Source organism: Pelophylax lessonae (assembly GCF_965119305.1).
Source record: "Pelophylax lessonae genome assembly, chromosome: 7".
Lineage (NCBI taxonomy): Eukaryota > Metazoa > Chordata > Amphibia > Anura > Ranidae > Pelophylax > Pelophylax lessonae.
In genome coordinates, this window is record NC_138774.1 from 224,230,472 (window position 1) to 224,246,104 (window position 15,633).

Below are 15,633 nucleotides of genomic sequence, written 5' to 3' on the forward strand. Positions count from 1 at the left end.
CTGCCCCCAATAAGTAGTACAAGTTACTGTTCACTGGAGTTGCACTAAAACTCCTCTTTTTTTCCCTCTTTTACCTCATCTAGTTCAGTTAAATTGTTTACCTAGTCTTTCTTATACTGAATACATGGAACAATGTCTCCATCTACTGGAAGATGAAAATAACTACACTGAACTCCTCTGCTTCATCCTTCTAATTGTGCCTTTTTATGCACCTCTAATATTTTTCCCAAGAACTCCTTTCTACATTTACAATGAATCTTAGGGTGTTTTCACACTTGGTGCGATTGCCTGGTCCGAACCTGAGTTCGATTGCTCCCCCCTCCCCCTGCCCCCGATGGACTGTGTTCACATTTTATTTTTGTATCTGAACCGCGGTACACTTGTGTCACCAGGCTGCAGCCGACGCGTACTTATGTTGCTTGGCAACCCCTGTAAACGAGAAGGTGCCAAAATGGATAGAATTGCTCGCTTTGGTACGATTGCGTTCTCGTCAGCAGTGAACCGTACTTGAGTTCACATGAACCGTACCCTAGACCACCATTTTTAAGTGGATTAGGGTAAGGTTTGCGGGTGCGCACCCGAGTTCAAAGACGGTGTTCACATCATTAAAAAGAACCGAATTCTGGCGTCAATCGAACCCGGGTGCGCACTAAAAGTGCTAGCGTGAAAACGCCCTTAAGCTCATGTCATTGAACGTTAAAGGCTTCAATAGCCCATATAAGAGAAGCGCTCTATGGACGGATATTATGAAGTTTGGCAGAGACATCATCTGCATCCAAGAATTCCATTTCGCAATGGACAAATCATCCAAATTCAACCATCATAAATTCCCACACATATTTGTATCCAATAACAAAAATAAAAAGTGGAGTAATCACAGCAATTAAGGACACCGTTTCCTTCCAACTAATGGATCTTAAAACTGACACCCCAAGAAGATCTATAATCTTGGTAGCTTCTATAGACAATTTGATATACACAATCGTCAACCTATATGCCCCCAACGAAAAAAACCTCATCAGTTTATCCAAAAAATCATCAAAAAAGCACGGAAAATACAACAAGGTGGCCTCATTATTTGTGGTGACTTCATTGCCCTGATGGATCACAATATGGACACCTCCGATAGGAGTACTAAAACCAGAGCTGGTTTACACTCTATCTTCTCTACGGAAAACCTGTATGATCCATGGAGATGTTTACACAGTACAGAAAGAGACTATACTTTTTTCTCTCATGTGCATAGAACATATTCCAGAATACATTTTTTTCACCACAGACAGACTTCTGCCAAAGATCACAGGAGCCCGCATCCACAACATTATTTGGTCAGACCATGCTCCAATCACACTGGAAATCAGTGTGGGGTCTCCAAGCTTTCAGAATCGGTTTGGATCCCTAGAAGAGGGGGTTGATGTCTGGAAGTCAGAGGATGTGACTGAATGGGACCGGGGATCTGAGGAGCAGAACAGTCCACCATGTCCTGATGCAATAGAGACGCCTAATGAGGAAACTAGGGACTCTGCGGTAAGGGGGGAGCTCGCCCAGAGTTTGGGGTTCTGTGAGGCCTATGCCAGTCGGGTGCCAGATTTAACCCCACCCAAGAACTATGCCGAGCTCGGGATCAAAATGAGGCCTACAACTCCCTGATCAGGCGATAAAGTGTCCCCATTTTCTCCAGCTGGGAGAGGGAACCGGAAAACCCTTCCCAGGTTCTCAAGAATGCAGCAATGGCTACAGAGAAAGGTTGCCATGGAATACGGGTACGATTACCCTTACGCTCCACGGGAGGTCATGCTGGAAATTGAAGAAAAGAGAGAGTCTTGGCGTGATGAGGTCAAATGGGACTTCCTGTTCGTCCCCAACCCCTACAGGAACTCCACCAGGGCAGATCTCTGGAAGAATTTCTTAGCCGTCAAAACCATGGAATTATGGGCGGTCCAGGTGGTTCACCACCCAGACGGATTGGGCCAGGCCTGGTTGGTCCGTGTCTGAGATGAACATGGGAAACTTATCAGAATTCCTCACCCGGACCATTACATTTAAAGAGGACTTTCCAGAGAGAAGATAAACACTCCAAAAAGGAAAATGGCTGGCTAACCTACATTCAGAACTGAGCTAAGACAAGTTTCAGTTGTTGCTGTTGGGATGCATGTCCCCTTTCTACTACCCTTTCCACTTCTACCTTTGCAGAAGAGGTTGGGAGATACTGAGTCACTTTCAATGGACTCAAACTGGAGGACCGTCCCTCTACAGAAATTGGAACAGGTCCTTACTGCTGTTCCACAGACCCTTCGGGCCATCGGGCCAGGGTCCTGGATTACAAAACCAAGAGTGGAAATCAATATTCAAGGTTCTACCTCGGGTTCCAGATGAACTACTTGGGCCAATGTGCCAGACCTGGAACTATGATAAATGGCTGCCCAGGAAGAGGCAGGCAAGCCTACCAAGAGTTTGGTGAGGGGTACCCTGTTGTTGCGAAGGGACCCCTGAAGAGGTTCTTTTTTTTCCCTCCGGGGGATGTATGGTCGCTCAGGCTCCAGTGACCGATCCCCTTCAGGAGGATTGCAAAAGACTAAAACAGGTAGTTAGTGGCAGGATTTGACCCATTTTGGAGAAGAGGCCTGATCTCAGTGTCAAGGGCTACCAAAGATGTTGGCTGCAGTAGTCAGGGATTAGGATGAGAAGGTCGCCCCTGTGGGGAGGGTCTTCTCATCACTGTAAGGATTTAGATAGCAGTAACCACTGTATATTTGTGAGATGTTTAACCCTTTCTTTTTCCTTGCAGGAAACACCATTTTAGAGATAGTTAGTCAGGATGTTTAAATTACTCACCAAGCAGAGTTTTGTTTGGTGGGGGTGCATTTTCTTAAATGCACTTGGTGTATATTTTGCACAGCAGATGTACATATATTTTTTAATTTAATTTATTTTGTATATATGTTTATTTCCTTTTTCCCCCTTTCCAGGTTTGTGGGATACTCCTAGGTTTTTTGATAGGATTTTTGTAGGGGGCGGCTGCCACAGAGTCAATGGGACGTGGCTCATTTTTGGTGGAGGGTGGATGTAGCACCCTCCTAGGTAGGTGCTAGGAAAACGCATCTTTATTGCTCTTTCTGCTTATCAGGGGAGCCTGATCTGTTAGGTTGTCTGTTGCATGTCTCCAGGTGTGATTCACTGGGTCTGAGGGAGTGTCTCCACTGTATCCAATGAGGGAGCTTGTTGGACAGTGGAGGAAACCCAGCCAGTGACACATTGGCTTTTGTGGGAGTCCCAGTGGGAAAGCATTCTTGCAATGCATCCTGGGATTGCTCATAAAAGCCAGGGGGACATGTGACAGGGCGTCTTTGGCGGGAAGCAGAGTCCCAGGAGGAGGTGGACGGCTGTCTCTCCTCCTGCAGAGTGAGAGGAAAGTGGTCTTAGGCAGTCGGCCTAGTGAACCAGGTGTGGAGCTGAGCTGCAGAGGAACCAGAGTGCTGACGGTGGAGCTTCTGGCAGAGTCTTTTGGGGAAAAACAGTGTCCGTGAGTACTGATGGACCTGCCAAAGGGTCTGGCCCAGGAAGGGGGGCCACTCCAGTGAAGTCCCGGGATCAAGGAGCTAGCTCACATGGACAGTATGATAGTAAAGGGGGTGCCAAGTACAAAGCCCTGAAGAATAGGAACAAAAGGGGGTGCCAAGAAGGGCCCTGAAGTGTGTTCTGCAGTACAGTACAGCTTATCTAAAGCGGTCCATTTATCACTATTTCATCGCTATTGCCAAGGTAAAGCAGCGGCCTTGCCGCATTCAGTAATATTCAGTCGTCCCAGCAGATTGTGCATAGTTATATAAGTTGGAATATCCCCCTCATTCCCTTCTCCTACCCAAGTTCTCAATAAAAACACAAAAAACCAAAGCCCCTGGACTGTTTCCTGACTGAGCTAACACTTGGGAAAATGTTAACCCAGGGGAACCTGTAACCAGCAGCTCCCAAGGGAGTAGTATTACACACCTATAATGGCACTCTACATACAACCCACAGCAAAAGTTTTTACATTAGGTATTATATCTAGAAGTTACACCTTAACAAACCGTACCAGGCAAGGTTGCCCATTTTCCCTGATAATCTTTTCTTTAGCGATAGAACCACTAGCAGAATACATATGAACCTCCCCCGATATCAAAAGGTATAACAATAGGTCAATATGAACACAAATTGGGATTATTTCCGGATGATATAATTATCACAATAACCAATCCTAATTCTTCCTTGTAAGCTGTCCAAGAACTATTTGGTCCCTTTCACACGGGCTTTCCAATCCGATCCACCTATCAGTTTTTTAGATGGACCGGATCGGATGCTCCATGCAGCCCTATGGAGCAGTGGATGTCAGCGGAGACATCCTCGCTGACACCAGCTGCTGTCCGATCCAATCCTGTCCATGAAATCCTATTTTCCATCCGTCTGGAGGATCGGATCAGATAAAATCGGATGAACACAGACAGGCGGTCCATTATCATCCAATCTCCCATAGAGGAGAGCGGGGCTCTGACAGCCCCGTCTCTGCACACAGAGCGGAGAGGGAGCTTTAAATCCGCCTGCGCAGCAGGGATCGGCGGATCGATCCCCACTGAGCAAAACGGACTCCGTCGGGCGCACTGCCCGTGGGAAAGGAGCCTTGGATCAATTTGGAGAAGTATCATACTACAAAATTAACCAAAATAAATGCTTTGTTCCCCCTATGAACCTCCCTTCAGATCTCGTTGGCAAATTACGCATGACCTATGCATATAACTGGGATGGACCCTCGACAACTTACTTAGTGGTCCAACCCAGCTTTCTACCAACTAAGATTTATGAGGATAATTTCCTTGCTCTTTTAGACCAAGTCAACAAGGAGTTACAAAACATACAAAACATACAAAAAATCCATCTTGGGTCGGTAAAATAGCGGCATTTAAAATGCAAACATTGCCAAAAATGAAGTACTTTTTTCATCTTTACCTATTCCAATTCCTGCTCGTTTTTTTGTGGGACTGAATACAAACCTTTCAAAATTAATTTGGAATGGTAAAAAACCTAGGGTAGCGTTCTCAATATTAACCACCAATAAATAACTAGGGGGTACGGATTTACCAGATATCAAAAACGACTATTATGCTACCCTACTAAACCAATTAAAATTCCGGTTCTCCTCCCCAGAAGACAAACTATGGTTAAGCATTGAAGGAGAGGCTACCAAAGGTTACAATCTTTATGACTTAATAATTGCTAGCCTTACTCTTCATAAAATGAACATACCCAATCTCTTAAGTATCAGATCTACAATAACAGCGTGGAAACACATCCTATCGAAAACTAAACATCTGACTAATATTACTAAAGTTTCAAGCCAAACAGGAGTAATAAACTATTGTAATATCTGCCTATCGGTGGGCGAATGGGTCAAACAGGGCTTGCATTAATTTAAAAACCTACCCTCACAATATAAAACAACAGTCTTAAGCAAAATTAACAAATACACCTGATTAATAGATTTTGATCCCAATAACCACGTAGAAATCCGCTCACCAATCTGGCACTTTTTTATTAAGAATAATAAACATCCATCCATTAGTAGCCCAGTCGTACAATACCAAAAATTCCCATGATTAAATGGGAAAAAGATCTAGCTCAAGAAATCTCTTGGGAGAGATGGAAGAAATCTTTTTTGATAATCAGTAAATCCTCTTCGTGTATCGAACACTGGGACAATTCTCAAAAAATAAGATACATGGTACCCGACTCCTTATAAATTATCGAAAATATGTCCTTCCTCTTCCCCCATATGTTGGAGATGCAACGAACAGATTGGAAATCTCTTACATATTCATTGGAGCTGTAAATGCTTACAAAGTTTTTGGAATTCGATTTCCTCCTTTTTAGCAAATCTAACAGGGAATCTATCCAAGCTCATGCCTACCACAGCTTTACTAGGAATTGATCTTGATATTTATACTACAGTTTATAGAACAATTGTAGTCCATATATTAATAGCAGCAAGGCTCACTATTACCATTCTGTGGAAATCCACTGATGCACCTAATTTATCAACAGTCATTTCCAGGCTAAATACTCAAACACAATACGAATTGCTAGAAGCATATAAGAACTATTCAACCACTACCTATAAAAATAAATGGCAAATTTGGCTATCTCACCATAAAGCTTCTCAACACATCTCTAATGTTGATCTTAGGTTTGACATTTTGTGTAGTTATTAACTTATATTTTACTCTTGTTTCTTTTTTTTTATTCTCGCTCCATGTATATGCACCATGATGTCCAGTCTATGCCCACAGTTTGATCCCATTAGGGGTAGGCTGGTCTGAGAACATCAAGACACCCATAAACTCTCTTCCAGTACTTTCCTGTGTTGAAATGAATATATCATTGTAAACAACTATTCACAGTTTTGTATTGATACCTTTTAACTTTAATAAAAAATGTAATGTTAAAAAAAAAAAAAAAAAGTGTAGCTGCTGACTTTTAAAAACAGCCACTCCCCTGCCCCACGGTCCAGCGGTGATCTCACCCCAGCCGTCTTCATTCTCCATCCTCCCTCGGCAGTGCCGCATCTTCATGATGGGCACCTGGCTGTGGCAGCTTGTGGCTTCACAGCCGGGTGTCCACTGCGCATGCGCGAGTCGTGCTGTGCATCCTGACTGGTGGATGCAGTCTTCTGGGACCTGTCAGTGTCCCAGAAGACTGCGGGGGTGAGGGAGGGAGGAGGAACTTCCGTTGCCATTTGCCGTAGTGCTCGGAACGGAAGTGGGAGGGGAGCAGGTACCTGTCAAAATTAGGTACCTGCTCCTCAAAAGTGCCAATTGTGCAAGAGGAGCGAGGGATGACTCCTTAAATCGGAACTTCCCCTTTTGGGTGGAGTTCCACTTTAACCACTTCAGGACCGGAAGGATTTGCCCCCTTCCTGACCAGGCCATATTTTGCGTTTCGGCACTGTGTTAATTTAATGGACATTTGCGCGGTCGTGCAAAGCTGTACCCAAATAAAATTGATGTCCTTTTTTTCCCCACAAAGAGAACTTTCTTTTGGTGGTATTTGATCACCTGTGCGATTTTTATTTTTTCCGCTATAAACAAAAAAAGAGCGACAATTTTGAAAAATAAAACAATATTTTTCTCATTCTGCTATATGACATTTCCCCCCCCCCCCCCAAAAAAAAAAAATTATCTAAAAAAATTATCTAAAAAAATCTAAATTTTTTAACATTTTAGGCCAATTTGTTTTCTGCTACATATTTTTTGTAAAAAAAAAAAAAATCGCAATCAGCGTATTTTAATTGGCATGCGCAAAAGTTATCGTCTCTACTAACTACTGGAAAGATTTATGTAATTTTTATTGTTTTTTTTTTTTAGTAATGGCAGTGATTTGCGATTTTTTGCAGGACTGCGACATTGCGGCGGACAGATTGGACCCCTGACTGACATTTGTGACACTTTTGGGGGGGACCAGTGACATTACTACAGTAATCAGTGCTAAAAATATGCACTGTTACTGTAAAAATTACACTGGCAGGGAAGGGGTTAACAGTGTGGGTGATCAAGGGGTTAAATGTGAGCCTAGGAGAGTGATTCTAACTGAGGGGGGCGTGGCTTGTGAAATGACTATAGAGACCTGTGTCTCTATAGAAGGATCACAGGGGCTCTATGATCATTCCAGGGAGAAGAACGGTCAGCTGTGTTTACAACAGCTGACCATAATCTCTCAGCTGGGAGCGATCGCGGGTGTCAGGCGGCAATCAAAGCCCCCTGCCCGCTGCATCGGCTTCCTTGCCGCTGGCGGCACGTGATCGCCCCCTAGCCTTCTGCTCGCGGTCGACGTATAGCTACGTTAGTTTGCCCAAGAGCGGCTGCCTGCCGCAGTATAACTGCAGTGGGTAGTTGTAAAGCGGTTAAATACCACCAAAAGAAAGCTCTATTTGTGTGCACAAAATTATAAAAATGTAGTTTGGGTACAGTGTTGCATGACAGCACAATTGTCATTCAAAGTGTGAGAACACTGAAAGCTGAAAATTGGCCTTGATAAAGGAAAAGGAATTGGCAGCACTCCGGGTTGAGTCAAAATCCAGATTTATTGACTGGACATCCAAATAATGACAATCGTGACAAGGTAGACGCGTTTCACACACTGACTGTGTGCTTAATCATTAATGGTAATCTGGTAATGATTAAGCACACAGTCAGTGTGTGAAACGGATCTACCTTGTCATTATTTGGATGTCCAGTCAATAAATCTGGATTTTGACTCAACCCGGAGTGCTGCCAATTCCTTTTCCTTTATCAAGTTTTCACGGAGGCGAGCCGGGGCATGCACCTGTGTGAGTCATCAGGCAATTACACCACCTTGAGCAGTGAGTCCTTGTCTGTTCAATTGAAAATTGGCCTGGGGAGGAAGGGGATAAAAATGCCGGTTTTGAAGTGTACCTTTTGTGTAAAAGAAAAATCCCAAAAAAAACAAAGCAAGTTTTAAAAATTAAAAGGCAATAAACTTTAAGCCCATTGTATACCTAAAAACCACCAAAAATTACTATAATTTTCCATCCCTACCCTAAAAAAGGCAAAATTTTGCTAATGCAAAAACACACACCAGTTCCTTTAAGAGTACAAAAAGATTTTTTTTCTTGAACTTACCTGGGTAAGTCGTAGTTGAAATCTGAAAAAAAAAAAAAGAAGAGAAAATCATTATCACAAATTTTAGACGGTGTGTATTTATTAGTATTATCTTTTTCTCTTGAATACGAATGGTTTGATGTGGGTAACTACAGCAGCTCCTCCAAAGCCTTGTTCACAAGAAGGGTACTACAGTATTGCCCGTGTGGGGTTGTTCCCTGCATCTCTGTGCAGGTAAGTCAATTGGGATGCTATGGTGCACGAACATAGACACTGCTCTCAATTTGACATTTATGCGCATGCATGGCCTCATATTAACTGCATTCAGAGGCATGCACCTCCATCCATACAGATGTCAAACTGAGAGCAGTGTTCGTGCAGCCGTGGCATCCCAAATGACATTGATGGGACTTGCCTGCACAGAGATGTACGGAACACCTGTGATCCCTGTGATCCCTAAGGCCCCATCAGTTTTTCAGGCAGACCCGATCGGACCCACCAGTTTCTCTATGGAGCAGTAGGAGTCAACAGACATGTGTCCATTGACACCCCCCGACATACGATCTGCTAAAAACAGATGGATGGGGCAGGGCCGTCTTAACGCATAGGCACCGCCCAGGGGCCCCAGGTGCATGGGGGCCCCATGATAATCTTGCATTACATCATATTTGCCAACTGTCCCGGATTTTCCGGGACAATCACGTTTTTTACTAAGCTGTCCAAGGATGGCCATGTTCCCGGCAAAGTCCCAGAATCTGAGCTGCAGGGACAGCAGCAGCCCGTCACTGGGCTAAATCTACAATTGGAATGACATTTCCCCCTTTTACTTTCCTCCTGCACTTTCTGGCGTTCCTCTGGCGCTTTTCAGGGGTTAAGGAGGAATGGAGCATCTGACTACAACTGATGTTTGCATGGGCGGGATGTGTACTGCTCCAATTAAATGGGATGAATAGGAAAGGATGACCCGTGGGAATCAAGGCACCAGTGAATGACTTTGCCCAGAGGCCCATAATGTTATTAAAGAGGAAGTAAACGCTGCCTCTTTTTATTTTTTTCCTTTTCCTGACATGCAAAGTAAAGGTATAATGTGCTAGTTTGCATCGCATACTAGCACATTATGTGAAACCTACTGGCAAACAAAGCCCTCGTTGTCCCTGCTGGAGGCAGCATCCATCTTCGCCCGTCTTCTATCCAGGTCCGCGGACTCCGGCTGTGTGACTGGCCGGATCAGCGAGACGTCACTCCCGCACATGAAAGGTACCCCCTTTACAACTAGCTGGCACTGGATCCCAGAACCTCTTTTGGAGTGGTCCCCTCTAGCTTCAGGCATACCCCCAGGGGCAATCCTCAGTACTCACGACCTGTGTAGGCTTTCCTGAGACTGGACCCCTCTCGCCCTCTGTAGGCTCTTGGCACACCGGATCCCCTCAGCTCACTCAGCACGCTCTGGACACTCAGGCGACACCCCGAGACATCCACCTTCCTCAGACAGGAGGAGAGACAGCCGCACTCTCCTTCCTGGGACTCCCGCCAAAGACAACCTGTCACGCACTTCCCCCAAACTTATACCCACTCCCAGAATCCTTTGCAGCCTAATCTGCATTGTGGGGTAGTTACAAGCCTGGATTGGTCCCCTGATTGGGCTTCCCACACTGCCCTATGAGAATCCTCTCACAGGAGCCAGTGGGGATACTTCTCCCTTCAGCAGGCACACCTGGAAGCCCTGACACTCTACCTAACAAATCACAGCCCTGCTGTTAAGCAGACAAGGCCCTCTATACATTTACCTTGCACCTACCTGTAGGGTGCTACATATCTAATATTGGCTGCCCCGGGCACTATGTTATCAAGTGAGGTGGGGGGCACTGCAAATAGATTGAGGGGGAGGGGATTTGTGTTGGGAGGGGAAATTAGGGGGCAGCAGGGGGAAAGATGTGTTCTAGGAGGAGAAATTTAGGGGGATGTGCTGGAAGAGATGATTTAGGGGGATTTGTGTTGGGAGGGAGGATGGGGGAAGAGTATTTATGCTAGGAGGAGGGTTTGTGCTAGAAGAGGTGATGTGGTAGAGGGATGGGAAATTGTGCTAGGAGGGGATTTTTCTTTTTTTTTGGGGGGGGGGGGGGGGTTGTGCTAGTAAGGATGATTGGGGGTATTTGGGCTAGGAGGTAGATTGAAGGGAAATTTGTGCTGGGGTAGGGGAAGAGGATGTGGGTGGAGGAGGGGATTAAAGGGAATTTAAGGGGTAGAGGATTTTGGCTATGAGGGTTTTTTTTTTTTTGGGGGGGGGGGGACATTTGTGCTGGGGGGGGGGTGGGGGGAAAAGATTTAAGCTAGGAGAAGGGGAAATTTATGCTTGGGGGGAAGCATGCAGATTAGTGCCCCTTTTTTTGCTAAAACACAATGCTCATACATCCTGGGAGGGTGCAGTATGGCATGTTCACCCTGAGCTCTAGATGACCTTGTCCCGGCACTGATCTCCCCCCACTTTCTTTCTATAATCCTAATTAAAGTTCACCTTAAAAAAATAAAGGCACATGATTTTCCAGGTATAAAAGGTGCATACATATATACTGTACATATACTATATATATATATATATATATATATATATATATATACACACACACACACACACACACACACACACACACACACACATACATATTTTTTTTTTTTTACAGGAGCCTAAGAAGCATTGTACCCGCAAGCAATATCAGGCTCCTGCACAGGCTTCCTCTAGTTTTGTGCCCATACCCCTCTATAGGCATTCTGTTGCAAAGCTAAAAGAATGAATGAGCTATATGAGCGTGCTGATCAGCGCACTCGCAGCCCATTCAAAGTACAAGCACATCTGCTGAGGTGCCAGATGGGACTTGTAGTTCATTCATTCCCAGAGCTCTGTGAATGAATGATGCAGCTGGGTGTCTTTAGACTAGAAGCACCCAGTAAGTAGGAGACCTTGAGGCATGTGGCCCAGGTGTTGGGGTCTAGTGATGACCACGTGGGACTGGATATGTTCCAAAATTTGAACTGAGGAAGCCACTTGAATAAATGGCGAAACATAGCAAAACTAATTAGAAACGTAAAGGTAAAATGTGGTTATCTGCTATTAGCAATCCTTCATAAAGCAGTCAACACGGTGTCTTGTACAACATAAATAGGAACTTCCAAGCAATAAGCAAACAGTACACTCCAAAGATACATTATAAAGTAAAAGGAGTCACATCTAGAGAAACGCAGTTTGACACCTGAATTCCACATCAATGATGTTGATCAACACGTGCAGGAAAACATGAATCCTATTCATTTTAAGGACAAACAGGATATATTATGCACACAATATGAAGGTCGTTACTGGGACAAACCATCACCATTTTTTTTTTTTTTTATAATTTGTTAATGCATTTTTTGATATACATGCATGACATCTACAGCAATTTTACAGCAACTTACTCTTCCTTTGCCTCCTTCTGACGAACAGAATAAGAGTGACGATTAAAACCGATACTATACAGAGTAAACCAATGAGAACTATGTAGAAAAATATTCCAGTGCCTGTCGAGAAAACAAAAGAAAAACGTTATTTCTCAAATATTAATACTCTGCCCTAATATGGGAAAGCAGATTGACAGTCTGCTTTAAAAAAAAGGACTGTTTGTCTAGTCCACTGCACAGAGCGCAGAGTCTAAGGATGCGTTCTGCGCAGAGTCTAGGGATGCCTTCTGCGGAGAGTTCAGGGATGCGCTCTGCGCATATTTCACAGTACAGTTGTGCCCTATGCACAGAGTGCAGAGTTCAGGGGTGTGTTACATTCTGAGTGCAGTTTCAAGGGTACCCTATGCACAGAGTTCAGAGGAGTGCTGTGTACAGAGTGCAGAGTTTAGAGGGGTGCTGTGTACAGAGTTTAAGGATGCCCTATGCACAGATTGCAGAGTTTAGAGGGGTGCTGTGTACAGAGTTTAAGGATGCCCTATGCACAGATTGCAGAGTTTAGAGGGGTGCTGTGTATCGAGTGCAAAGTTCAGGGGTGTGCTACATTTTGAGTCCAGTCTTAGGGGTTCCCTATGCACAGATTGCAGAGTTCAGAGGTGTACTGTGTACAAAGTGCAAGGTTCAGGGGTGTGCAACATACAAAGTGCAGAGATCAGGGGTGTGCTGTATACAGAGTGCAGGGTTGAGGAGTGTGCTACATACAGAGTGCAGAGTTGAGGAGTGTGCTACATACAGAGAGCAGAGTTTACAGGTGTGCTATGCACAGTGTGCTTGGTTCAGCTGTCTTTCACAGGCTGTCCACATCTGTTTTGATGACACTGGAATGAGTACTATAAGAGATGACCACATTTCCCACTGACCTACAATGTTAACAGTTATGTCCACAGGTTGAAATAGTTTTAGCGGGGGCCATGACCCTGGTATCTTCTTTTTTCAGCCGGAGATGCTCTATAATGTAAAAGTAATCCTAGTGGCTAATTAGCTGCTAGATCCCTTTTACATGTGGTGGAAGGGGTCCCCTCTGCCGACTTCTGCTGCCTTGTGGGCCCTCCTGTACCAACGGGGAGCCCGTGACTGAAGTCAGTGATTCCATACCGGCTTGCCATAGAGGTGACTGAGAGCCGGAAGTTCCCAATCATCTCTATGGTCTAAGAAACCAGAAGCGATGAGGACAGTGTAAAAAAATAAAATAAAAAAAAATTAAATATCATAAATAATTAAATGAAAAAAAAAACGTTTTAAGGTGCCTCCATCCCCCATGCAAAGGCAAATGCATATGTAGGTCCCGTACGCATATGTAAATGGTGTGCGCATCACACATGTGAAGTAGTGCCGCAAACGTTATAGTGAGAGCAACAATTCTAGCACCAGACCTCCTGTGTAACTGTAAAGGCTGGGTCATCTATGGATGAGTACCGTTGTTTGTTGCCATTCCACAGGCGTATGCAATTTTTTTAAGTGCCGGGTCACACTTGTGCGATGCGGGAAGGCTGCGAATTCGCAGCCTGTTCCCGCATCGCAAACGCACATCTGGCAGTTCACACTGCCATATGCGATAGGCAGGGGGTGTCAATTAAATGTTAACGACACCCCGCAGTGCGATCTGACAGTTCGCACAGGATCGGATAGCACAAGTGTGAACCACTGTGCGATCCGATCCTGATGCGGCTGAAAAAAAGGGTCATGTGCGTCTTTTGTGCGGGTGCAGTGCGAATTTAGCCATACAAAGTGTATGGCTGAATTCGCACTGCACATCCGATCGCATGTAATGAAGGAGCAGTGCGCTCCGATATTACATGCGATCGCCGCACACGCTATAGTGTGAACCGGCACTAAAGCATGACATGTTGGGTATCTGTTTACTCATTATCTTTTGTACTTTACCAAACAGTTGGGTATTATATTGTGTTTTTGTGCATTAAAATTAATTGAAATGTATTTTTTTTCCCCAAAAATTTGCAAATTAAAAAAAAACGCTGCGTAAGTACCGTGTTAAAGTATGGATCTAGCGCCAGGGAAATCTAAGGCTGGCATGAGAGTAAAGAAGTATGCACTAGCTGCCAACTAACTACAAAATGGATGCAGCAACAGGATAAGCAACAAAAATTGGCGCAAAAAGTGCTAAACTTCAATATCATAAAGTGATAAGTGCCTAATCAATGTACGATTTAAATAGTAATATTAACCACTTGCCGACTGCCGCAAGTATATATACTGCGGCGGTCAGCCCCGGCCAGGCAAAGTGACGTACCGGTACGTCACTAGCCTGTCACCGGCTTGTGAGCCAATAGCCCCGGCTCGTTCCCTAACAAGTCAGTGCGTGTGACCGGCGGACCCGATGTCTGCCGGTCACTCGCGACCGTTCGCCGGGAAGGGAGGAAGGCAAGCGGGTAATGTAAACAAGCCGCCTGTCATTCTCCCCTGTGTAAAAATGGAGATCAGACGGTTCTACTATGTAGGACCGTTGATCTCTGTTTTTACACCAGTAGCCATGTCCCATCACAGTTAGAAACACGCCCCTAGGACACACTTAACCCCTCCCTCTCCAATACAGTTAACCCCTTCCCTGCCAGTGTCATTTTTACAGTAACAGTGCATATGTATAGCACTGATTACTGCAGTAATGTCACTGGTAACCCCAAAAGTGTCAAAAATGTCAGTCAAGGGTTCGATCTGTCCGCCGCAATGTTGCAGTCCCGCAAAAAAAAAAATAAATCGCAGATCGCCGCCATTACTTGTTAAAAAAAAAAAAAAAAACCACACACCAAAAATGACAAAAATCTTTCCCTTTGTTAGTAAACGCGATAACTTTTGCGCAAACCAATCAAAATACGCTTTTTGCGATTTTTTTACCAAACATATGTAGCATAAAACAAATTGGCCGAAAATGTTAAAAAATTTTGATTTTTACATTTTTTTGGGGAATTTCATATAACAAAATGTGAAAAATATTGTTATTTTTGCAAAATTGACGCTCTTTTGTTGTTTATAGTGCGTGATCAAAAAAAGAAAATCGCACAGGTGATCAAATACCACCAAAAGAAAGCTCTGTTTGTGGGAAAAAAAAAGGACGTCAAATTCGTTTAGGTACAGCGTCGCACGACCACGCAATTGTCCGTTAAAGTCACGAAGTAAAAAAAAAATAAAAAAATCCCAAAAAACCCCCTGGTCAGGAAGGGGGTAAAATCTTCCGGGGCTTAAGTGGTTAAATAAAAAAGTGCACAGTGCTGATTTCATAGATAAATAAAATATATATATACCTTAAATGTGTGTGATCATCATACTGTATATGAAGACCACACATACATTTCTTGAATTAAATGTGCAAACTATGCTAGCCAATTGTAGTACACTGGTTTGTGTTAACAAGCTCAAAAATACTGTGTGATGATTATATATCATATATATTGTACGGGATCAGAGGGGTGAACAGCCGGCTCAGAGACAGTCCAGTGAAATTAACCACTTTACCGCTATGTACCGGAGTACTACT

General features: G+C 44.2%; 1 protein-coding gene across 1 annotated transcript in view; it reads right to left on the reverse strand.

The window, feature by feature from the left end:
- Positions 1-2,272: 2,272 nt before the first annotated feature.
- Positions 2,273-15,633, reverse strand: part of VSIG4 (V-set and immunoglobulin domain containing 4) — a gene marked incomplete at its 3' end in the record, with an annotated part of 110,216 nt that continues 96,855 nt past the window's right edge. The window contains exons 12-14 of the mRNA XM_082263275.1: positions 12,102-12,203; positions 8,670-8,691; positions 2,273-2,315 (exon numbers count right to left, since the gene is read on the reverse strand). Of these exons, the coding sequence (XP_082119401.1) occupies positions 2,273-2,315; positions 8,670-8,691; positions 12,102-12,203 (167 nt within the window). The remainder of the gene's footprint in view (positions 2,316-8,669; positions 8,692-12,101; positions 12,204-15,633) is intronic.